At 35.7% G+C, this 26131-nt stretch overlaps 1 protein-coding gene across 3 annotated transcripts in view; it reads left to right on the forward strand.

Moving 5' to 3' along the window:
* The first annotated feature begins 8192 nt into the window (after positions 1–8192).
* The window catches only part of LOC145671399 (uncharacterized), a 59766-nt gene continuing 41827 nt past the window's right edge, over positions 8193–26131 (forward strand). Inside the window, exons 1-3 of one of the 3 annotated variants that reach the window (XM_081740524.1) lie at positions 8193–8628; positions 13825–13944; positions 19862–20054. In XM_081740524.1, coding sequence (XP_081596650.1) covers positions 8566–8628; positions 13825–13944; positions 19862–20054 — 376 coding nt within the window. In that variant the 5' untranslated portion in view covers positions 8193–8565. Of the gene's footprint in view, positions 8629–8723; positions 8853–13824; positions 13945–19861; positions 20055–26131 lie in introns of those variants that run through there. The other 2 variants (XM_081740525.1, XM_081740526.1) reach the window with 2 other exon arrangements.

Raw genomic sequence — 26131 nt, forward strand, 5'->3', positions numbered from 1 at the left:
TCAATTAAAAAACGGAAAGAAAGAGAGAGATTTACCTTTCCAGTGGCAGCGAACGTTGCCACTGGAAGCAGTAACATTGAGCATATGGCAGCGAGCTCCTATCTCTTAACATGGGGAAGTGGATTTATTCTTGCAACGCTCTTATCTTCCCGTATTGGTCCCTTGCGGTTGCATTTTCTTCCGCAACTGGTCAGCTTCTGTAATAGTTACGAATTCCCCCCCTTAGCAGCGCTTGACTCAATTGATAGGGTGAGGAAGATACAGACGCGTGGAAGAAAGAAGTTATTCACAAAACATAAACTCGCAAAGAAGTCTGGTGGTAGAAGGGACAGATCCAGGCTGAAAGTTTGGGGGGCGGTCGTTCGAAGTCAATAGATTTTATTTAACATTTATAATACAAAGGTGAGAATTTTTGGGATACGATTTATTTTTAAAAAATCCTATTCTAAGAGGGGGGGGGAAACGAGTCTCCAAGAAGAAAATGTCTTACTACTGGTCTAATTCCTAGCTCTGTGTCTTTCGTGCACATGATTACGTATTCGATTTCCGGCGGAGAGCATAAATTAATATCAAATCATTCACTTCCAATACTCATCTGTCTGCTTTAGCCTAATTTGCTGGAATGTTAAACTATTTTTTTTTTTTTTTTCATTTTCAAAGGAAAACATCTTAGATTCCATGCTTCTTTACAGACAAAAAAAATACGTGGTTCCTGAAAATGGACTTTTTGTTCCGTATATTTATACAAAGAAATGCTAACAAAATGCATATTGTCGGAGGAGAGAGGTGTTTCTGGATCCTAAAGAAAATAAAGCGGAAAATATTTGCGGTAGCGATACTTTCTATTGAGAAAAACTTGGCGAGCAGCATTTCAGATTTCAATAAAGTCGTAGAAAAATTTGATGCCCGAAAGATCGAAGAAAGACCTCCCATTCTAAAATAATGCATAGTTTATATAATTAAATAATTTTGTTTAACTGCGTGCATGCAATTTTCTTGCTTTTTTTTTCTTCTTTTCGGATTAACGCCATCATTCATGGCTTACAGCACATACTATATATTCGATTTATCTCTTGTTTAATAACATGAGTTTAGAGGTTTTGTATATAAATAGTGTATAAACGTACATTGATAGTGGTTGTTTGAAAAAAAGGAAATAGCTTATATATTAAATTAACATTAGAGAAATAATTTAATCAATAATATAGAATAGAGCTTAAAAGACTTTCCTCTTTATATTTCCTGAATATTTCTTGGATAAGACTCAAGAATGCTGGGGGAGGGGAACACTTGCGCGTACCTACTAACTTTGATATTGCAACATTGCAACCGGTGCTTGTACAGACTACGACCCGCTCCTGATGTGTATATATATAATGTTCATCAACATTTAATTTCTATGACACTATAAGGCGGTGTTTCGTTTAGAGTTCTAAATAATCTTCCATTCGACCTAAGTAGTCCAGATGAAATAAAATCTTTTTAAGTTTTACGTCCCACGCTTATGCCGGCTAGGCTAAAGGAGACGGTGATGATAAGAAATGGATGAAATGGTGGAATGAAGAAAGTGGAAGAAAACGGGAAAACTTCGGGAAACCCCCCATACACAATGTTTGCCCACTACAAAGCTCATTTGGGCGAGCTGGATCAAACCAAGGACCCCATGCACCAGAGATGAACGCTTTACCACCGCGACTCTAAATAGTCCAGTTTTTTTTTTTTTTTCAGAAGAAAACAATAACCACAGAGACGTACGAAGAGAATGAGGTCTGGGGGTCCGCTCCTTCCCAATCTCGACTTTTCTGTAAATTTATTCTGATTTTAGGATGATTTTACAAGTGTTATGTGATTTATTATCATGTTGAATTTAGTCTCCTCCCAAAATAAGTTCTGCGCATGAGCATCGCATGTTTCAAATAAAACATCCAATGCTTATAGATCACAAAAGTTGGAGATAAATGAATGAAACAAAAACTAAGATAGGAAAATATCGAAGGATGTGTAAAACCCAGATGGAAATGTAATGAAATCTTTTAGTTTAACATCCCACAAATATGCCCTTTAGATTAAGGGAGATGGATGATTAAGGCAAGTGAATAATGATGGGAGGATCAGTGGAATGAGAATGTGGGAGGAAACTGGAGTACCCGAAGAAAACCCAAGGACATGGTGTTGTCCACCACAAACTTACTTGACCGGGGGTCGAACCAAGGACTCTACGCACAGAAGTAAGGGCTCTACTACTAACGCACCGTTTGCCCGAAGTGTATGAAATGGAACGCAATGTCCAACAGGGCCTCCTAGCATGGAGAACATAGGAGAGCACCCGGAATTTTTAACCCTTTCCGGATCCTGGCTTTTTGGGCTATTTTTTAGACTTTCAGTCAAGCAGCTACTGTATCGTCACTATTTATCCTAGGATCATGGTTCATACCTCATTCTCTTCAGAATAGAGCTGGCTTTCAAATGGTACCACTTGCATGCTCATACCATATACCAGAAGCGGGAAAAAATGTCAAAGTGAAAGTTTCGGAGGGAATTTTTTTCTCGAACTTTGCCCCCCCCCCCATGTGTCAACGTAGCCATCTAAAAAATCTGAGAAATAGTACTTGGTATACTGAATGTGTGTCTCAAATTTCAAGTTTCTATCTTGAATAGTAAGGGAGGGAGAAATTTTATCAAAATTTCCCACCATGCCCCAAATTACCACAAAACACTATGATCTCAAAGAAAAAAATTCCTGAGACATCCCTAATTACCCTAGGGTCATGTGTCGCCCATATTCTCTTCTGAATAGAACTGCCTTTCAGGCGGTACCATTCACATGTCTCCATCATGTATCTAAGGCGGGAAATTGCAGAAAAAAGGGATTTTTGGTCTAAATTTCCCTTTTTTCAACTTTTAGCCCCTCTGGACGCCCCCCCCCCCTGTTTTAACGCAGAAATCTGAAAGAAAATATGTTAAATACTACTCGGTGGACTGAATGTTTGTGCAAAATTTCAATCTTCTAGGTGTAAAAATAAGCCCGCCAGGAAAAAAAATCAGAAATTTTCCATGTTACCCTATACAGAAGTATATTTTGAAAAAATTCACTGAGACGTCCCTAATTACCCTAGAATAATAATTCGACCGTCATTCTCTTCAGAATGGAACTGCCTTTCAGACGGTATGACTCACGTGTCTCCATCGTATATGTAAGGCGGGAAAATGACGAGAAACGGGATTTGGGGGGTAAAAATATCCCGTTTTTCACCCCTTTGCCCCTCTGGTCCCCCCCCCCCCTGTTTTAGTACTGACATCAGAACAAAAAATCTGTTAAATACTACTCGGTGGACTGAATGTTTGTGCAAAATTTCAATCTTCTACGTAGAAAAATAAGCCCGCCAAAAAATATTGAACATAGGCTTAGAAAATGAGAAAAGAAATTTTTGACTTATGACGTCATCACCTCCTATGTCTGGACGCTGGACGGTCTGAAACCATACGTAATGTCTTCTACAAGGCCTCTGGACTTGGAAAACAAAAAACAAAAAAAAACGGACGAAAAAGCTCAAATAGAAGAGAAATAACGCAATGTACCATGAAAAACGCGTATGGTACAACACTGTACCATAGGATCCCCAAAGGGTTAAATAGCAAAATAAGTGTATCTTTTATTACATGATTGAAAAAAAAATCATGAAAAATTAAACAACTTTTGTAAGAAAGATTTTTCGCCTGGGCTAACTTACAAAATGACAATCATTTAAGTGTGTGGCGCATCCTGTAGCCTTCCTTTTAATCTTTATTATCCACGACTCAAATTAATTATACATTTAGGGTAAAAATAATAATTCAATAAGTAAACAACTCAATAATGTAACCTTCTAGTCGAAACAGGAACCACGTAGTGTCAACATCGAAATACGAAAGACAGATGGCGTGAGTCAATGAAAACTTAACCTATGACTCACCACCCATGATAACGCACTGTGACTCACTCCAACCCACCAAAACCCGTCGTCATCAACTCTGACCCGTGATCAGGCTCTCCTAAATATCACTAATCGGAGTTTGAATTTCTACGGTCAATCGCTCAAACACCGCTCTGTTACAATACCTGTGGAATTGACCTTTACGATACAAAATAGTAAAGTGTTTGTAATAGGCCATATTACGGTGAGTTTCAATTTAGTTATCATATAGAATTATTTCCTTGTTGAATTACAGATACATTTTAGTAGAAACTAGGAAAAAATTTCAAAGTTTCAAATCAACGTAAATTAAGCCAACGTAAACAAAAAAAAAAAAAAAAAAGAGTATAAAATACGACTGTGTCTCAAAAGCCAAGCAATAAGTCCTATTGCTATTATTACAATTACAAATATCAATATCCAAAAATGCCTGAAGTTCTCTTTTCAGTTAGCTATATAAACCATGAGCGTGAGTGCCGGGCTCGCGAGTTTGGACACCTATGATACAGGGTGTCCCACAAAGAAACCAGTACGCCTCACGTACGTGATTCAAGTAGCACTTTAGCATCAACAATGAACAGATAGACTAATAATGACGTTAAACAGTTACCTGTTTATAAGAGATGCTGGAAGTGGTAGCCATGGGCATCCAGACATCGCTGACCTTGTTTGATGACGTTACTGGCAACACGCTGTAATTCCGCAGGGATTATGTTAATTTCTCTAGTAATGTTCCGTTTAAAATCGTATATTGTGTAAGGATTGTCAGTATACACTTTGCTTTTCACTGTGCCTTATAAATAAAAATCACACGATGGGGGCCAAAGGACTCCTGACAAATCTGTCTTCAGGGAATACTTTCTGATATAGGTCATACTTTGGTTGGATATGTGGGCGGTTGCTCCATCTTGTTCGAATACTGCATACAACTTTTCTGCATTTATTAATTGGGCATAAAAAGAGTCAAATATCTCTAGATACTTGGCACTGTTTAAGATATCATTGAAAAATATGGGACCGATAATGCGCAAACCGCACAACGCACACCTAAGACCTATCTCTGAGTGGAAAGGTTCTTCATGCAGAATAAGTCCTGCGACCAATATCTGCAATTCTGGGAGTTTACATAAACTGACAAGTAAAAGTAGGCCTCATCTGCCATGAAATAAAGCAAGGGGTCCAAGTAACCGTTAGCAATTGATGTTAACAGCCAGTTAGAATAATTAACTGTTTTTTTCCTAATCCTCACGTTCCAACTCTTGCACCACACTCACACGATAAGCTTTTAATATCATATATTTTAGTACACGATGACATACACCAACCTGCTACGATAACCTTCTTGCCTACTTAAGCGGGCTGCTTGTAATGTCCGTACTAATTCTATCTCAGGAGTCCTCACTGTCGGTCCCTTATTCCTGTGCACATTCCTACAGCCCTCCATTTTGTACAGGTCTTGAATAGTGCTGATCGTTGTGAGTTTCCTACCAGGATACTTCGCTTGAAAGATTTCTTTACGTTCCTTGATGGAACCTGCCTTTACGTAAAATTCCACAATATCAATTCACTGTTCTAATGCAAACTGACCCATTTCTATCACAAATGTTCCTTGTTACCACAAACATTGATTCAATACATAATACATTGCAACAACTCAACAATACGACCTTCTCACAACAACTGAGGCATGAACACACTGGTGCACTCAACTTTCCGATAAAATGCAGTGTAGCCAAATTTCAAGACAGTGCTGTCAGCACTGCACAAGCAATTTAACTACAGATGATTAACCGGAACGTAAGGCGTATTGGATTTATGTGGACACCCTGTACAATCTCAATACTAAAAAGGGAAGATTTGAGTTTGGTTTCTAATGCGAGCTGTTCTGATTTGGATTCCGTTTTAAAATGTAGTACTGTCTGGTATATTCTCGGTGCGGAGAAAAAGTATTCATTCTTTGATTGCTGCTACAAGCTACTGTGGTTCGGACCCTACAATAAGATGTAAGTTCATGTTTCATATAACCTCTTTGCTGAAATGAGACGATGCAAGTTCCATTCTAAGTTCAAACATATATCTGTATCAAATATTTACCATCCAATAATAACATATAAATATTGTTTCGCATAGTGTCGGTGCTTAAAACAAACGATCATGATTTGATTTTCGGTGCAAGTACCTTTTACGATCTAGGTCTCCATTTCGTACAGCCTCGCTGTTGAAATTATATGTAGCTACAACATTGGCAAATCATTAGATATTTTATAAAGCATATGTAAACATTATGTGTTAACTTCACAATTAAAATTCCATTCTATCCTTTTCATCCTGTTTTGTGTCTTCTGTCCTATAAATAACATTGTAATCTGATATTTTTAAAAGAAAATTAATAACAATCTAATTGTAGTGTTCTAATTGTGATTTTTTTAAGTTTTTGTTTCATATTTCTTAGCAATATGCCTTAAGGAAGGATGCAGTTATTTTTTTTTAATTTCATTATATGTAGAAATACCCATTTCGAGAGTTGCTTAAGTATATGATTCTAAGGGCTTTCAGAAATAAAAAAGTGTTCAGAAATAAGACACCCAGGTTACTACAATTGTACTACCAAACTATGGAGAAAGAATGAGACATACCAATAAACCAAATTCGGAAAGCGGTTAAAAACGAAAAGACGGAAACGAGAGGCACACAGATCGCCTAAATATGCTGATAAATCAAGGTGTGGAAAGCGTAGAAAGGCAAGGAGGTAAAAAAAAAAAAAAAAAAAAAACAGACTGTAAAATTTGAAGCATGTATTACAAAAAAAATAGCTTTAAAAAATACGAGTAATACAGCATATAACTAATTTGATGAAATTTTGTGACGGGGTAAATATAAATCTTCTGAGATGTAATTTCTTGTAACACGACTGTACTAGGTACAATACGTTTTTATGATAAATATTTAAAAAAAAATATATTGTAAGATCGGAATCACAAATAGAACATACTGCATGTAAGCAAAATCCATTTTCGGTATCTTTAACATAGAGGGGCTTGAGCTGAGTCAGTTTCCGTGGCTACGCCATTGCTCCGTAGTGATCCGTATGTGATGCTTCAGTTTTCAGCAATCCTTCTTCAGCTATTATCGAGCTACTGAAAGGTGGCCTCTGACAGATTGCTGAACATATAAACAAAACAAGAGGGAGGATTGTTCGCCAATCACAGAAGCTGACTGCGTTGTTGCCGGTAGTTGAGACGTCTTCTTAAACGTTTTGAGTTTGTCGCCACAGCTGTTGTCTCTTTTGCGGAGCCTCTGGCAACAACGCCTCCAATACTCCACGTGCTCTACCCAACTGTCAGAAGCCACCTTTCCTTGCGCACACAGTATATATCTCCAGTAGCGTAGAAAGATATAATTATTTAGTTTTGTTCACTTCTATCGTGAACAAAAGCAGCATCGGCTGCAAGGACAACTATGACGGGGACCAATGACAATGTTTTTTGTGTTTCTAAAATTTGTGTTTGTTTGTACAAGAATTTGGACAATATTTCTTACCGTTATATCTCCAAATATTAAAAAAGTGTTTGAAGAAATATTTTGTACCTATGTTTTACAATTATTTTTGAATTTAAATATGAAATCGGTCTTTTAATGTAAGGCTGGTATTTAGTATTTCCCCAATCTTGCACAAGGCATTACAAGGCATTATTCAGAGTCGTTTTGACGCGTGATTAGTGCCATACTAAAGACTTCGACTAACATAAGTTTCCTGTAGTAGCCAGGCCTTTAGTAAGACGCTAATCATATTTCAAAATGACTCTGCATAATGGGGCGTTTACACTTAGTCGATTTGCGTTCGATTCAGTTGAATTGACGTCACTTTCAACTTAATCGAACGTGTAAACGAGACTTCAACTTAATCGCTTTTTGATCGAAGGCGACAAATCGACTGGCAACTAAATTGAAAGACGTTCTATTTTCTGTGATTGAAATAATTGAACACATCCATTGATCTGATTCGGCCTAGTTCCTTCGATTTAGTGGCAAATGCAGCGAGTCGATTTAGTCGTGCTACTAAATCGACTAAGTGTAAACGCCCCATAAGGCGGATAAGATTTACAGTGTGTTACTTTACAAAGTATAGCTGAGCTAGGGATAGCTAGCGAAGAGGGTTTAGAAGCCCCCAGGGCCCTTGTACTTCTACCTTTATCGCAATTTAGACAAAAACAAGATACTCTGTTCTGGAACCATGGAACGAGTTGGGGGAGATACTAAATGCCATCCTAATGTAAATCCCCACAATAACTCCAATTCCTATTATCGCAAACTCAAAAACAGGTTTCGCGTTGTGTTAACGCAAGCCATAACGAAATTGGACTCGGGATATTGATAATAAAGTAAAATTTCTGATGAAAGAAGCAAACATGTCATAAATGTAGACATATATACCTAAAGTGGGACTATACGAAATATTCTTCAAATATATTAACCACACAGATTTTAATAGTATTCGTAAGCATTGTAAATAGAAATAATTTAATCAATTCAAATCCTAAAATGGCAGACTACATACTCTTCAGTAATTGACTATCTGTGGTCCATAAAAAGTCTAAAAAGTGAAGTGAAAATGGCGGCTTGTGATATATTTGTAAATAGTAGTTTTATTCATTTAGAAACATTTTTGCGAAAGGTGAGTTTTGATGAGTTCGCGTGACTTTATCCCGTTCTTCTATTTTATAGAATAAAGTAATTCATATAACCGTAACCCAGACTGAACATTTTGATTGTCAAAATTTTCGATGTCTCTTCCCTCCTTGCCAACAAGGGGCGCAAGTGGAATCGTTGCAAATTCATATATTGGAGGGTTGTTAAAAATCAGCTGAGAGCTAAATTTGATGGGAAATAGTAAATATGGTAATTGAAGTGTGATAACTATCGGGCAGCACGACAATAACTCAAGGATAAAATTAATATAATGGAGTTGAAATGTAATAAGACGAACTTCTAAGTAAAATGCCTGCTCGCTTTCCAACTTCGGAATAAATGCCGTAATAAATATTGACAACTGTTATACTGAATTCTAAGGTTAATTACTGTGTAATACTCCGTAATCTTACTTTCAACATAGTACAAGTTCAGTGAAAAGGAATGATAAATTTTACCCTTGTACTTTCTGTCCCTGGTTTGTGCTACATGCCTGGCTCTGCTCGTTCCAGCCCTAATACTTACCAGTGTGCTACTCTGGTTATTCACTTTTGAAGTCAGTTTGCCAAATGTCATTTCATTCTCTAAAAGTTACAGTACCGGTACGTAAATGTGGTGCTCGGTGTTGCCATGTAACTTTTCGAGTACGTTTCCCCAGTGCCGGCAAAGCAAAAGGTAGAAAATATACAGGTTCTCTGATTCCTTTCCATTAGAAGGTTGCTAACTAACCGGTATAAATTAGCAGGGCAGTAAATAATATTGCTATTCTGGGTAAGACCGGTGGCTGGTACACACTCCTTACCGACCAAATGACCGGTATTTTAAACACAAACCAACTATTTGCTGAGCAAAACAATATATTCACATAAAAAACTACATACGTGTTAACAGTTTCGCAAACTAACACATATGTAGTTTTTTATGTGAATATATTGTTTTGCTCAGCAAATAGTTGGTTTGTGTTTTAAGTATATACAAAGCAAAGCTTCTACTTATAGAAAATATTACGGTATTTTAAATTTTATTTGATAGTATCAAATAACTAGGAGTCTCATAGGGTATATATGTGAACGAGTTCGATTTGTCACTGCACAACGTGAGAATTTGAGATTTGAATTCTTTAACTGCTCAGAAAGTCGAACGTCCCATGTCACTGTCTACCCGTCAACAATTCTAAATATTTCTGTGTGTCTTCAATCAGCAGAAAACAGGTAGTGCTGTACTGCCGGACCACACGAAAAATCGGGGAGGGGGGGAGTTTCAAAATGTACTAAATTAGGTAAGAAATGTATTAAATTAGGTTAATTAGATTAGTCCTTCAAAACAGAGGTGTGTAAACTTTTCCAGGAAATCGAAAAAAATGGTACCGGTATTATTTAATTTCTCCTCTAAATCAGTTGGTAGTGACTCTTGCTCAAGTAACGGCTCAGGAGCTGTCGATGAGGGTGTGGACTTGCATTCTTTTGTGGAAATTCAGTTCGGGAGGGCGTCAGTGTACGTACATTTTAAAAACTATTGTGCAAAAGAAACTTAAGAAAATGTACTAAATTAGATTAGTTTAAGTTGGGTTAGACCTTCAAAACAGAGGCACGTAAACTTTTGCACTGCCTTTCCCGCCACTAAATCATAACAAGTGTACCTCTCCGCCAAATAGTCCGTCCCGTCCGCGTCCACATACAATGCCGCTCACATCATAACCAACTAACAACAACGACGACCACTGCCTTAACTTCCACTATTCTCCTCATCTGACTTTCACTCACTCTTCCTCACAAAACAAAAGAAATTCTCCAAGTAACCCGATAAGTGCCCTAAAATTGGTCCGGTGGTAGATTTATTAGATATTTCAAGTGTACATGATAAAATTTAAATACCACAATTATTGTTATTTAATGTTGGAAATTGCGGACGCTACAGTATCACAAACTTCCATATTTTGGGAGCCTCAATCACATTAACATAACAACTGTGACGGACCGTGCTATACATATCCAAAGTATCTAAGTGTTGGATACCATGGTCATGATATGACATTTCGAGTAAATGGAGTGAAGTTACAACAGATAAAAAGTTTGACTTCTTCGAAAGGCTATATTTCGAAAGAAAGAAAAAAAAGTGCTTAGATAGATAAGTATCATGTCTAAGTACATATGTTGTCTAATGGACAAGCTGGTTATTTTATCGTCTGCGAAAACTTGATATCTGAAATCACTACGGAAATACAATAAATATTACTGAAATTTCCAGCACGGCTTAAAATTACAAATTTGTGGAAAACGTTTAAAACGATTGTCATTTTCTTTTTAACATTATAGCAATAGCTTTCGACAGTTTTAATTACAAGTAATTCTCGCAATGTTGCAAACTTTAACAATGTTTATCATATCTGCGGAGTATTTAGAGATATCAAATTCCTGTAAACGGCAAAATGATTAGTTCGTCCACTAGAAACCATATAAACACTTAGATATGATACTTATCCAAACATTTTTTTTTTTCCGAAATAGAGTCTTTTGGAAAAGATAATTTTCAATCCCTTATAGCTTGGTTTTTATTTAGAAGAGGAATTCATCTTAACACTTAACAGTTCATACTATGTCCGTTTATCTAAGCACACAAAATCTTCCCAGAAATACATTTTAGACCTTAAATATAAAGGAACATAGTTGGAGTTTCTTAAGAGCTGCATTGAAGTTAACTGACGTGAAAAATTGTCCTCTTGAAAATAATAGTAATAATAATAATAATAATAATAATAATAATAATAATAATAATAATAATAATAATAAAGCCGATAAGTGAATACTTTTTGATTGTTTAACTAGTATATTCTCTCGTATTCAGAATATAACTAGTCTTCCAGTAAAAGCATAAACTGTCTCGTTATAACTTGTTGAGGACATAATTTTTGAAGTAGGCATTAAATATACTTATTTCTGTTACGAAGAGATATCAAACGAAATGAATAAACGCGTTTAAATGGTACCAGTCTAGCAGCGTAGCTACTGATATTGACAGAGTTGCAAAAGAACAAAACTGTGGATTTCTTTTAAATATGTTTTAACGAACAGCTCCCTTACATTCACGAAAGCGTTTACTCGCATTCGGTTTCGATATGCTTAACTCTTCATCGGTGCGATGGTTTAAAATATACGCTGCTTAGCTACTTATATTCTAAAGAAGTGTTGTGATACGAATCATAAAGGCAAGACACTAATTGTTTTTCCTCGGTTTGTGCGCTTACACATAAAAGCGCTCACAAGCTTTGCCAACGGTGCATCTCCACAAATAATCCCAATAGTGTACATATAATGACAAAGCAACTACCTTTATAAGCTCATCGATTTCTTTATTAGAAATAACTATAGAAACATTACAGTTATTATAATCACTACGAACTGCAAAATAAACAAACCTAAACAAGCGCCGGAATCGACCTTGAAATCCATCCAGCGCCTGTGCATTGATGGTAGAACTTTCTTTGTCTTTCTGCGATGAGTTTTTGTAAGTGAAAAATTTTCTACAGCAATTCCAAAGTAAAAAATCAAGATGATACTATCATATTTTTATTACAGCGGTACGTGGCAGTTATTCTGCACAGGCGCGGCAGATTTTCTGCGATCACATCGCAGATCGCGGCATGTTCAAGTATGGGGATTGACAGTTTCACCAATAGTAATCTGAATGCATGTAAAGCTATCCGCACACAGCTATTACAGTGCAAATTGTGATATGTTCCAACTTTACCACAAGCAACCGCAATAAAGCTCAATATTGATAGTTATATTGAAGGCAATAACTTCAGCAATTTGATTTCACTATAAAAAATATAACACAAAACCTAGTATAGCGGGCTATGCACATGAGTAGCACCGAGGAAACATCCTAAATTAAATACACATGATTTAGTCAATGTATTGATATCTTTGGTAATCGCAAACTGCATACATACATCATTTTAGAACACAAAAGGATAAAAGGGGGAGGGGGATTGTTGCGAATAATTAAATATAACTTATTGCAGGTCCTTTTGTTCATTGTCCATCTTTTGCAATGACACGTTGTTCTTCCCGCTTCTCAGTCGAACGGGTCTAGAACCCAGACGTAAAAAGTAATATCGAAACCCTTGTTTTATACAATTTTTTATTCATTTCATCAGCACATATACCCTCATTGGCTGAAGCATTATCATGACGTATAATTGAAGTCTGTGGGAGTATGTTATCACTCCGGTTCCACGGATGAGGTTCAAACATTAACAAAGAGTCTATTGTAATGGAAATGGAAGAAAATGCAAAAATAAAAAGTAAATGCACTTGTTTAAGTCCATTGCGCAAAATAAAATGAATGTTCTAAAATTTGTTTCATAATAAAGATCACTATATTATAGTTCTGCAAGCGTTAATAGACCAATATACTACAACCACTTGTGATACAAAAGGAACTTTTTTTTTTTTTTTTTTTTTTTTTTTGCGTAAGTTATAGTGAAAAGTAATTTTCTTATCGTATTATTTGAATAAGAAAACCTTGAAGTTTCGGGAAATTTACAACATTTAATCCTTATGCGTGATTTGTTACAGGTAGAAGCAATATAAGTCATTGAGAAGTCCAAACAAAAATATACATTATATTGTATCTAAATCGCATAACTTTTTACACAGTTTATGCTTGAAAGTTGTTTTATTATCACATTATGTATATATCCAAAATTACAATACTGGGTCTTACACTTTTATTCCCATATTGATGATGGGTTTCAACCTTAAACCATTTTTGGTATTCCCGATTGTTGGAGAAATATATACAGAGTAGCCCAAAAGTAGGTATAGAGTGCCATACTGCATTTTATATAATTTCTTATTGTTATCCATCAGGTAGACTTAGTTTCTTTATTATTTGTTCTTAATGTGTTTTTACTTACATCTTAAGCATGGAAGAGCCAAATCAAATAAACCCATAAACTAAAATGTTATACTGCTCAATGCAGAAGTGTATTCCTACTTTTGAGCCACCCTGTACACCAAATTTCATTCAAATCGGGTAAATTTTACAAGAGTTTTCCGTTAAGTAGACGGACGGACAGATACACAAATGCTACGTTGAATATAATAGTAGATGTTTGCTCCAACAATTGCTCCTAGGCATTGAAATATTTATAATGGCATCTATGTTTCTGTTGCAGGCAGCTGCTCTAGACATATTTGAAGCTTTAATATTTAATTATAGAACAAAGGTTGGCCTCTCGGACACCTTAACCATTCCATTTGTGAATATTTGTTTGGAACTCATTAGTCAACTACAGGTAATTACAAAGTTCTTATTTATTTCTTCTTTTTTTGTGTACTACCGTTATTCTTTAACATTCCTGCGTTATGTGAGATTATTATGATTATTATTATTATTATTATTACTACTAGTAGTAGTAGTAGTAAGAAGAAGAAGAAGAAGAAGGGTCATTGCAGTTAAATGCACGAAATGTTAAGAAAGTACGTGAAACCCGTACTTCAGATTCTCTAGGATGCATATTTAAATAGAAAAGACTCACCTTGCATCTGGTGCTGGAGCCGTGGACACGAACATTCCTGATCGCGAACTGGAAGAAATTACTGAGATGATATGAAGTTTTTTGTCCTTTAACAAGGAAACACTCCAGGTATTCAGAAAGAGCAAAAAAAAAATATTTTAACACCGGAAGGTTTGAACTACGTTTTGTCGATTCGCTTTTAAGGTATGAAAAAGTATTCGTAGTTTATATATATATTTAAATGAGATACTTTCGTTTCTCACTAATATCTTGCACTGTATGAATACTATTTTCGCACCTTAAAAGTGAATAAACATAATTCAGATTTTCAAATGTTAAAACATTTTTAGTACTTTCTGAATATTCGGAATATTTCATTCTTATAGTACCAAAAACTACATAATGTCATCAATTTCTTCCAGTGTGTGGTAGGAGTGTTCGCGTTCATGGCCCCAGAACGAGTCGAAATATTCAAGAATAGTATGAAGTTGTAATGAAAATACAAGATGAGTCTTTTCTATGAAACCCATACCTTTTAGATTGCGCCTGTAAGTGTTCCCATATGATTTCAACTACTTACGTTGTAACCTTGTTCACCAAGTTGAGTCACTTACATGAAATATAAGCATTTCGAAAACACATTTTACACTTTAGGTCCATGAGCTCTAAAAATGAAATAAAACTACTTGATAATATTTATTAATAGAATATGTAAAATATATTTTACAAGATAAAAATAGTACTAATCATTGTATATTCCTACTATGCTACAATGATTTCGAGTACTTTTAACGACTATCCATTTTCAAGAAACAAAGTGGCTTAAGTCATATTATACACCATAATCTTCAATGATTTGTGCTTCGACATTAGTGGAAAATTTTCAACTTATATAAATTGGCGTATTAGTACGAAGTAAGTTTTCTTTGAACTAAGAAAAGAAGAATTAACAATTATATTACGGGGCATCAGACTTGTACGTTTCCCCCACAAAATAATGTTTATGTGAGTGTGATAAGTGAACCTAACATATTATTTACTCTGTTCTATATTTAATATAGTAATCATTCGTCTTGAACCCTGTATTTTGGAAAATCCGGAATTAAAGTATATCAAATACATTATATCAACGGAGGGAAAAAATAAATATGTATCATTATATTAAATACTTTTTCTGTGTTGATGATAGGCTTATCATTTCTTAAGACTGAAGACCAATTACAATGTTTTTTGAGGCATTTAGAGCGTATAAATTCGAAAATTTAAGTTACGTTGAAATTGGAAAGAAATAATTTCCAGGATATTACGTTTCTTTACACAACAAATTCCAGTCAAAAATTTACAATAAACCTGCCTCTAGTAACTGCTTTGTTCATAAAAATAAAATTGGACGTCGATGGAAGGTAAAAGCGAATATATGGATTACATGTCATTACAGTTTATGCAGTAGTCATTTTTTCGGCTGATCAAAATGAAGAATTTAAAACACATTACTAATTTAAGTATTGCGAGTGGTTACAATAGCCTTACATAGGAAGGTTGCAAAAAACAAGCTTACTTTTTTTTAACAGTTTCAAATATAAAGAAAAAAATTACAAAACCAGGACAAATAGATAAACAAGTGGGTTTCTTTCATGTTATTCCCAAGCTTGACGATTACAGAAATAGAAAGAAAAAAGTCAGCGTAAAACCATCTAGGAATTTAAAAAAGTCTCTGAACAAATACAAAATAAAAACTCTTTACTACTTTATTTTGCTATTTTGTGAATAAAGACTCTAAGCGGTATTTACAAAATTTCGTGTTCTTGTCAAGACATGTATATTGGTAACAAAGAAAAATAACACGAGATTGAAAGTACAGTTCAGGAGTGTCGAGATGGTAAACAAGCTACTTTTCGGGGGGCGCGGTGCCTCAGTGGTAGAGCGTTCACCTCCGGTGCTTGGGGTCCCTGGTTCGATCCCAGCTCGCGCCGTGTAGACTTTGTGGTGGACAAATACCGTGTGCGTGGGTTTTCTCGGGGTTCTCCCGTTTCCTCCCACTTTCTTCATTCCACCATTTCATTCATTACTCATCATCACCGTCTCCTTTAGCCTAACCGGCATAAACGTGGAACGTAAAACTCAAAGATTTCATTTCATTTTACATCATCTTTTTCCATTCCACCATGGAAGAAGAGAGTTTCGTAGTAGTAAGGGAGGCTGTATCGACAAATGGAAACACGGCATGTAGAAGAAAGAGTGCAGGGGGAATTGGTATTGTTTATAGCGGGCCATGTTCTTTGTGAACTTTTCCCAGGCAATGAATGTTATTGGATTTTATTTATAAGTGGATTTTATATATTTAAGTGGCCTTTTAAAGTGGTAGTGCAGGGGGAACAGTATACACAGCACTTACGTTTGATTTCTTAGAAACGGCACCGCCGCGCCAAAGTGTCGGCCTTTGTTGAAAGTAGTGTCTAGGAGATGTTATTGTTTCGCTGTGTACAGCTCTTGCTGAAATCACCCATTTCGACAGTGTTTGTGAAATCGAATATACCACTCTGCAACAACGTAGGAGGGCACTACGAAGAAAGAAAGAAAAAAAAAACGTCAGCAACTACCTTTGAATCCTTCTTCCCGCAAGCACTTTTTTTTTTCTTTCTTTTTCTTGTTACTAATAAGAATGCCCGATAAACTAAAACTTAAGCTTCTCGGTTCAACCACAACTACCACCACTATATATATATATATATATATATATATATATATATATATAGAGAGAGAGAGAGAGAGAGAGAGAGAGAGAGAGATATAGATATAGATATAGATAGATAGATATATATAGATATAAAGCCAGTAAGCCCATGCTATTCAAGTGCTGAAAACAAATGTGTTTAAAATTGTTGTTAATTGTTGCTATTTTTCAACAATAAGTGGAATTTAACCTTTTATTTAGTTTTTTTTTTTTTTCAGTTCCCCATAAAGGTACTGTCTTTATGGAAGAAAAAATGGACACTTTCTCATAAAGTTTCCTAAATTGACTTTGATATGGTGTACTTACTTATCAAACTTACGAAGGTTAAAGGATTTCTGCTACTTGATAAAACCTGTTATTAAACTTTTAGTGTTGTAAGAGTGTTCAGCTTTTCTACGAATTCACGAGATAGTTTTATGAATGCTATGGACTGCAACTACTAGGACCTACATAAAAAAGGTGTTTATATTGCTGTGCGTGAAACACGTTCAACATATGTGAAATGTATTTATTGGTATTTCACGTTATTGGAATATATTATTACATAGTTGGATATATGATAAAATGACTCCTGATGTTACTGATTTAAGAGGCTTCATCCCGGCGAAATTAAAATACCGCTAATTTTACAGTAATTATGTGATATCTTCAAATAGATAAAATATAATCGAAATGTGGAACAACAGCGCCCTAGACAATATTATTTTACATGAGAAACCGTTATCACGACTCACTTATCTGCTTTCGATTTCGAGCCATTTTGAAAATTGGCATTTATTTTCGCGTTTCTAAACAGCTGAAAACATAAAGCCACTAGGTGACTTGTGATAACGGTAACGCACGCAAAATAATATTGTCTAGGACGCTCTTGTTCCATATTTCAATTATCTTTTATCTATTTGAAGATATCACATAATTACTGTAAAATTAGCGGTATTTTAATTTCGCCGGGATGAAGCCTCTTAACAAAACGACTTACAATATAGCAGTAATCATCTTATCACTACTAATATTGAATAAATGCTGGTCGATATTCTTGTTGATTATACATATCGATACATAATAATAATAATAATAATAAAAACACGATGTAGTTGATACCATATGTACATTTTTAAGTACTAAATATACTTATATCATGTATTTGAGTATTAATTTTTCTTTTTTAAATGAGTTTAAAATATTAAAATCACTGTAATAAAATGTAAAATAGACCTATAGGCTAGGACTAGGGGGTTGCTCGGGTGAAAGTTCTGCCTAATTTGTTGAAAGATATGTGATGATTAGAGTATTAAAAACAATTTATATTATAATTTCAATATCTTTAACACTGCAAATTCCCATTACACAAAGTTTTCGTCATTTACGAAAAATTACAAAAGCGCGCTAATACGTATAATATAATTTGGCTACTGTAAACTGCGGATTCATTCCAGAGATGTCACTTGATGAGAGAAGACCATGTCAAAAGGAGAGCTTTTTCAAAGAAGAAATTAATAAAACACTGTGTTAAGCACACATATCACAAGTAGATAATATAATTTTATGGGAGAATGTATAGAAGCCCCCAATAGAATTGCTAGTTCTTGTTATGTTAACATTCTCATTAATACACAAATTTATATAAATTAAAAAATTTTCACTGATGCATGTGAAAATTTAACTCCATAGTATGATTTAAGCCACTGTAATTCCGAAAATGGATACTCGCTAAAAGTGTACGAAATATCGGAAATTACTACAGCCTGCAAGGAATACAAAAAGATTAATACTATTTTTAACCTTGTGATAAACTCGGTGTTTATGTAGAAAAAAAAAGTATGGTGATTTCTTTCTGCAAGAAAAATCTGATTCTTGTATATACACTAACAATGTTGTGACTGTCTCTCTCTCTCTCTCTCTCTCTCTCTCTCTCTCACACACACACACACACACACACACACGCAGTCACTCACTTACTGAAGTTAGGTTAAGTTTGGTTTGGTTTAGTTGGTTGGTTGGTTTTTATTTATTTTATTGCAAAGTGTTCCATACTCTCAATAAGTAATTATAAATTCGTAAAACCTCCCTGTAACAGACACCTCTGATTTACCGTCAAATAATCATGTCCTATTGGTGCCCGTTATTCAGAAGTTCCACCATGTATGTATGTGTCATGGATTTGAACTTGGAAAGCTCGAAAAGAATAAAATAGTAATGGTGATCTCCTAAAACAAATAAATATTCCGATTAAAATTATGTAGGCGCATGAGAAGATGATTTAAGTTAACTACAAATTTCTTCTCCCGGGGGAAAAGTAAATATTCTTCAGATGTATCGGAATAACAAGCTAGTTCCATCTTCAGTGGTAAGGCATTAACGATAAAAACGGATAAAGGAAAATGTTGTATGGGAATAGGAATAATACCACCAAATGAATGGAGCGTTAAATAATAATAATAATAATAATAAAAAGCACAGTGGAAGAAAGGAATTGAGTTTAAAAGAAGCGTACTCAAAACTTCACGTTTCTTCCACTGTGGTGGTGGTGGTGGTGGTGGTGGTGGTGGTGGTGGTGATGATGATGATGATGGTGATGATGGTGATTATTATTATTATTATTATTATTATTATTATTATTATTATTATTATTATTATTATTATTATTTAACGCACCATTCATTTGGTGCTATGTATTCCTGTTCACATACAACATTTCCTTTATCCGTTTCTATCCTTATTACTTCACCACTCAACACGAAATTAATTTGTTGTTCCAGTACATCTGGAGAATATTTAGCTTTTCAATGTGAGGATATATTGGTAAGTAATAGACTTTTAGTTTATTTAAATATTCCGATATTCTTTTTTCTAACAGTTCCTATGTTTGCGTATGTCATTTGCTGTGTTGTATGTTTTGCCTTTCTTTACTTCACATGAGATGATTGTCCTATGTGAATGACCTACAAATTCTTCCTTTAGGCGTTGACACAGCACGAACAACAGAAGCAGCACATTTACTTGGAACCAGTGCAGTTACTTACTGAGATTGGAGAAATTGAGAAACCAGTTGCAAGCACAGGAGAAATTGCTGACATATCTGGTGACGTTCATAATACTACTGATGTTTCTGGTGAGGCTTGCCAACGTTCATCGCAGGATTCCTTAGCATTAGGTACGTAATTTTGTAAAATACCGATTTTATGTATGCAGGTAGAATGTAAGTACGAGGGCTGCTGGAAATGACATCATTATTTTTTAGAGTATTTATCTTTATAGTGATCTTTAATGTGAACTAATTTGGAGGATGTATATATTTTATTTTATGTATTGGACTTCAAGAAGTACATTTCGTTTCATTTCTGCGTTTTCGTTCATTCTACGTTACAATGCATTTTTCGTTCACATTTGAACCTCATCCGTGGGATTGACTAAGGTAACGTACTTTCACATACCTTTCTTGTACGTCATGATAATGCTCCAGCCAATGACAGTGCATGTGCAGACGAAATGAATGAAAATTTCGTGTGTTATGAGAGTTTCAGGACTTTGTTTTACACCTGAGTTCTAGACCCGTGGGTGGAGCTTCATTAGAAAAGCGGGAAGAAAGACGACATTCTGCAAGATGGCGAAGTAACGATCGAACCTGAGTTTGCCTGTTATGTGTATAGTTCGTCGTATATGTTTTGTCTATAATTGCTTAATCCATAACTTTTAATATAATGGTTTATTGCTGTTGTTTGTGATGAGGTTGGAACAAGACTTATTTTGTTTAAATCGCATCACAAGTTGCAGGAAAACAGCATTTCTGTACAGATAACTTTGTATGCATTCAGGTTGACATTAGCGAAGCTGTCAATGCACGGGTGCTGAACGAATTTCAGGTTCGATTCCCGAGCTTGGTTTATCTTCCCATCCGCAATAGTCATTATACCTTTAAAATAGATACACTTTTGCGTGCTCTCAAATCAACTTCGAGTGGGCTTTTTCCACCCTTGAGGCTGTTATCTAAGGAACCGCCATTCAAAATGTGTCAATAGCTGCTTGAGGCGACACTAATAGCTCACTATGCATTTCATTTTTTATCTATGGGAACAAAGAGAAGTCATTACGTGATAGATCAAATGAGTACGGGTATTAGTTCGACATTTTAGCTGCACAAAAGATCAACAGTTTTTGTACTGAGTGGGAACTGGGGTTGTTCTCGTCAAAAATGATGTGACGTCGTGGATTTGTTTACGCAATTCATTGATGATCTGAGGCAATACCACTCAGCATTTACAGTCCTTCAATTTTCTAAAGCTGTGATCATCACATTTCCGGTTTAACCGAAGAAACAAGAAATCATTTCCTCGTCAGCACTTATCGAGCGAACAACTCTTATTGGTCTCGGCTTAATTTGAAACACGCAAACAGTAAGTTGCTGTTTAGTTTCAAGTTCGTATGAATAAATCCAAGTTTCATTTCCTATAATAATGTAGTACACCAAATTTGAGTTACCTCCGTTTATATATATATATATATATATATATATATATATATATATATAAGCATTTTTCTACACTAATTGACATGATTCTGTTTTTGAACTTCGGTCAAATTGTGTGGAATCCAACGGCTTGAAAGTTTCCGTACGTTCAGGTGACCATGCGGGGGCTCAGTGCTAGAGCTTTCACCTTCGGTGCTTGGGGTCCCTGGTTCAATCCCAGCTCGCGCCGTGTGGACTTTGTGGCGGCCAAAGACCGTGCTCGTGGGTTTTCTCGGGGTTCTCCCGTTTCCTCCCACTTTCTTCACTCCGCAATTTCATTCATTTCTCATAATCACCGGCATAAACGTGGGACGTAAAACTGAAAGATTTCATTTCATTTCAGGTGCCCATGCAAAATCGTATTGCTTTTATGTTAATGTACAAGAATGCGTGGATCTCATATGCCACATGTCGATCTCTCAGTCATTTCATCCACAGCAACAACATTACTGGGAACAACACACATGGATGGACCTTCACGAAAATCATCACTAAGAAATGTACGACCACGCTGGAATTCGGAGAACCAATTCTACATAGTCTTATTGCATGGTGCTTATCCCCAAAGACAGAGGAGAATACTCGCGTACATTATTTAATATCTATCTACAAGAGATAGTGAGAAAGAGCTTACATAATAAAGACGGCATTTCGGTAGCAGGAGGTAAAATGATTAGGTGTATACGGTTTTCAGATGATATAGCGCTTGTTGCGATATCTCGAAAGAAAATTAGTAAGATATTAGAAAACGTGTGGAAGGGCTGTAAAGAATATGGGATGAAAAATGTTAGAAAGACAAAAGTCATGGTGATTGGAACGAAGTAGTCGGTGTCAAATATAGAAGTAGGAGGGGAGAAAATAGAACAGGTGACTAGTTTTCGATACCTGGATAGTAGTCTGAAGTGTGAAAGTGAAATAAAAGCAAGGATAGGAATGGCGAAAGAAGCCTTTAGGAGCAAGAAAGACTATTTTGTGATACCTTAAGTAAAGAGTTGAGAAAAAGACTCATAAAATGCTTCGTGTGGAGTATTGTACTGTATGGGGTGGAAACATGGACATTACACAAAACTACTGAAAGCTTTCGAAATGTGGGTGTGGAGAAGAATAGAGAGAATTAGCTGGGTCGAGCAGAAAACGAATGAGAGAATGTTAGAAATGGTGGGAAAAGAAGAACAATTTTAGATATTATTAACAAGGAGAGAATACTGGTTGGGACATTGGCTAGGAAGGAACTGTATCATGAGAGACGTCCTAGAGAGGATATAATGGCAGGAAAGAGAGGGAGGGGGCGAAGAGGCTACAATTATTGGACGACATCAAAACAGAGAAATCGTACGTAAAGCCGAAGAGGTTAGCTGAAGACCTTGGAGCATAGAAGTGTCTCAATTGCTGCATGTAACCTGCCAATAATGGCAGAATACCTATCATAATTATGATATCCCTAAAAGCCAAAGAATTCACTCGATGCGTTATTTCAGTGTTAAATCTTAAAGTACATTTGAAATTATAAAAAAAAAAAAAAAAAAAAAAAAAAATTCCTTCTAAAGTATTCTCGAGAAACTCTCATACTTCTTAAAATTGTGATGAAAAATAAACGAATAGTCTTAAAGAATCGAAGATAATTTAAACATAGAAATATTTATTCTTCTGAATTTCATAATAGCGGAATACTAGCGCCACTGTTGACAGTAATTTGCAGAAATTTTTCCAGAAGCTCTTGTAAGTATAATAGTTCGCTTGCTTGTTTATTTGGCGTATACTTGGAAACTATCTCACTCCAAGACTCCAGAGAGCTGACCAGTAATGTTAACTGTTGAATCCCGTCCTATGTACTTAATACGCCACTGGGTTTGCAGTTATCGAAGTATTGGAAATAAAAAAATTTAAACAAGCTGTGGGTGGTCGTCTGTAGATAAAAGAGACAAAGTGATAGGTCAGACACAGACAAAACTACAGCGACATCTTTATATGTTCCGAGTTTGAATGGATGACGTGGAGCAAGGTATGCTAGAAATTGATTATTAAATAATTTAGTTCGTTTTCTTTTTCCATGCGTAGTGGGCTACGGTGGCTTAGTGGTCGAGCGTTCACCTCTGGTTCATGGGGTCGTTGGTTCGATCCGAGTTCGCGTCAAGTGAGCATTCTGGTGAACAAACACCGTGTGCTTGGGTTTTCTCGGTGTTCTCCCGTTTCCTCCCACTTTCTTCATTCCACCATTTTCATTCATTTCTCATCATCACCGTCTCCTTTAGCCTAGCCGGTATAACGTGGGACGTAAAACTTAAAGATTTCATATCATTTCATTTCCAGTTATCGTTGAGACTGGATGTCGATAATGATCACAGTGTTGATTGAAATGATCCATTGAAAAGAAGGTATCTTCGTGCTACAAAGATAGATCCAATGTATTTGCATATTTTGTACCCTATAGCTTCGGTGGTTCTTCCTAGTGTAATGTAGAGAATTAGTGTTTCAGCTAAGTTGTCACTTCGGGAAAAATCATCTCGGGCAACTTCCGAAAAAATAAATAGAGATAATGCACTAGTGAATATATTTTGGCATGTAGAGTTGAAAAAAAAAGTCCCAAAGTAACAATACAAAATGAATTACTGTTCTTCCTTCTGGTATAGTGACTAGTGCGTGTATTTGTGGTAGACGGGGTCTCGATTTCGATTCCCGGTGTGAGAGAATTTAAAAAATGTAAACGCAACGGCGCGGCGGTTCAGATTCCACCCTAAACCGCTGATGCTGAAAACAGACGCTTAATTTCAAGAAACTAATGAACAAAATATATTATTTAGCAAGTGTCGAGTTTAGCAATGCAGCAGGAAAAGTTGCACTGAGTATGAGGTGAGAAAAGGTCTTGGAAATGAATATATAGTAATTTATTACAAAGATGTAAGAAAAAGATTTTTTAGTCTTTTTGAATTTTTCATGAAGACTATTTGTTTGATAATTGAAGCTTAAAGGGAAGCTGTATGAGAGAGCACTTACTGGTCAAAGTGCGATCCGAACCAATACTGTATACTTTGTATCTAGGGCAAGTGCTTCCACCAGAATTCGAACCAGGGACTAAACACATATAACAGGTAGTCACGTGACTATAAAGATACACTTTTTTTTCTCTCGAACGTAGTTATAAAATGTTATAAGATAACAACTTAAGCAACTAAACTGGCGCATGATTACAAATATTCACTTGGACTAATGTTCCTATGGTTCTGTTGTGCGAGTGGTCGCTGGATTCGATTCCCGGTTGCGCCACTCACTCGAAAAGATGTAAGAGCTTTTTCAATTCCAGTCAGCTAGAGTGAAGTTTTTCCTCATTTACACCAGGTAAATACCGGGATGGTACCTAACTTAAAGGTCCCTGGCCGCTTTATTCTTTCCTCTTTCCTTTCAACCTTCCCCGGATAGTGTGGCTGCCGAAGGACGCCATTCCTCATATGTAACGGGCTTAAGGCCGTAGATGCCGGGTAATACCCAGAAATATGTGTAAATAAATAAATAATCCTATACTTCTGTCATTTATTAATTGCTTACATTTTCAACCGGAACTCCGATCATCTTCAGTGGCATTTTCTTAAAGCATTTGCAGCAAACTCATAATAGCATGGTATCCAACATTGTGGTATAACGTATTAAAACAATAATGTTTGTTCTACCGATAAATACACTGCGTTTCATAACGAATATTGGGGTTTTAAGGCTTTCTAGTCTTTATTACAATTAACTTACAATTAAAAATAACACATCAAATGAAAGAGCAACTTAAACAATTTTGTATGCAACATGCGTATGCCTTTTTTCCTCTGTCTGCCGTTAGAAGAGATTGGTTAAATGACGTTGTACCCGACCGCTGGATTGGCTGCAAGGGGCCGAATAACAGAGCTTGTTTCGCATGGCCTCCACGTTCACCATGCGATTTTTACCATTGGGGATTCATAGAGGCACGAGTTTTTCGCAATGCTTGATAAACGAAATGCGTCAGAATTAAATAATTTTTATGATATTCTATGTGTGTTTTCATTGGTTTCTGTTGCGCGATAAAACGCGAAAATGGTAGTTTTGCGCGAAATTTCTAACAATACACGATATAACGTGAAATTTTAAAAATAAGTTTTAATTACCATAAAAACGCTAGTTTTCCGCTGACGGAACTGTAGAACGTGGTATGAACTGTGCATTTTGGGTGATGAGAACACGATACACGACTATAGAGAACATGTTGCTCGTTAGCTATCATCATCGCAGCTGAATGGGGAGTTTCGAAGTGATGATTGTTTGACGTTTGTTGTAAATGCACTTACATATGTGTGCCTTCCAACAAGCAAAGTCAATTTACGAGAGATTTTCTCCAAGTACGGACTGATGATAAGTGACCTACGTACAACAATGAAGGAGGAATATGTGGAAACATGTAACATGCTTATGTTTAATGCTTAAATGTAAATGTAACTTGTGCTATGTGTTTTCAGAAGACAGCAAAACTTTCCTATTCATAGTAAGTTTAGTTACTGATTTTCCTCAGTTTGATTAGATAAAACATATTTTTTCTATACGTGAAATTAACATTGTCAAGTGTATTTTGTTTTTAGGTAATTAATGGTTTATTTGTATAGTAATCTATGAATAAAAGGAACAATTGTAAAAAATGTCAGGGAATTCTTTTCCGCAAGAGCTACAAAATGCGAAACTTTATTTGGAAAATGCGACAAAACGCG

The sequence above is a fragment of the Thermobia domestica genome, chromosome 15 (assembly GCF_964235325.1).
Source record: "Thermobia domestica chromosome 15, izTheDome1.hap1.1, whole genome shotgun sequence".
Taxonomy (NCBI): Eukaryota; Metazoa; Arthropoda; class Insecta; order Zygentoma; family Lepismatidae; genus Thermobia; species Thermobia domestica.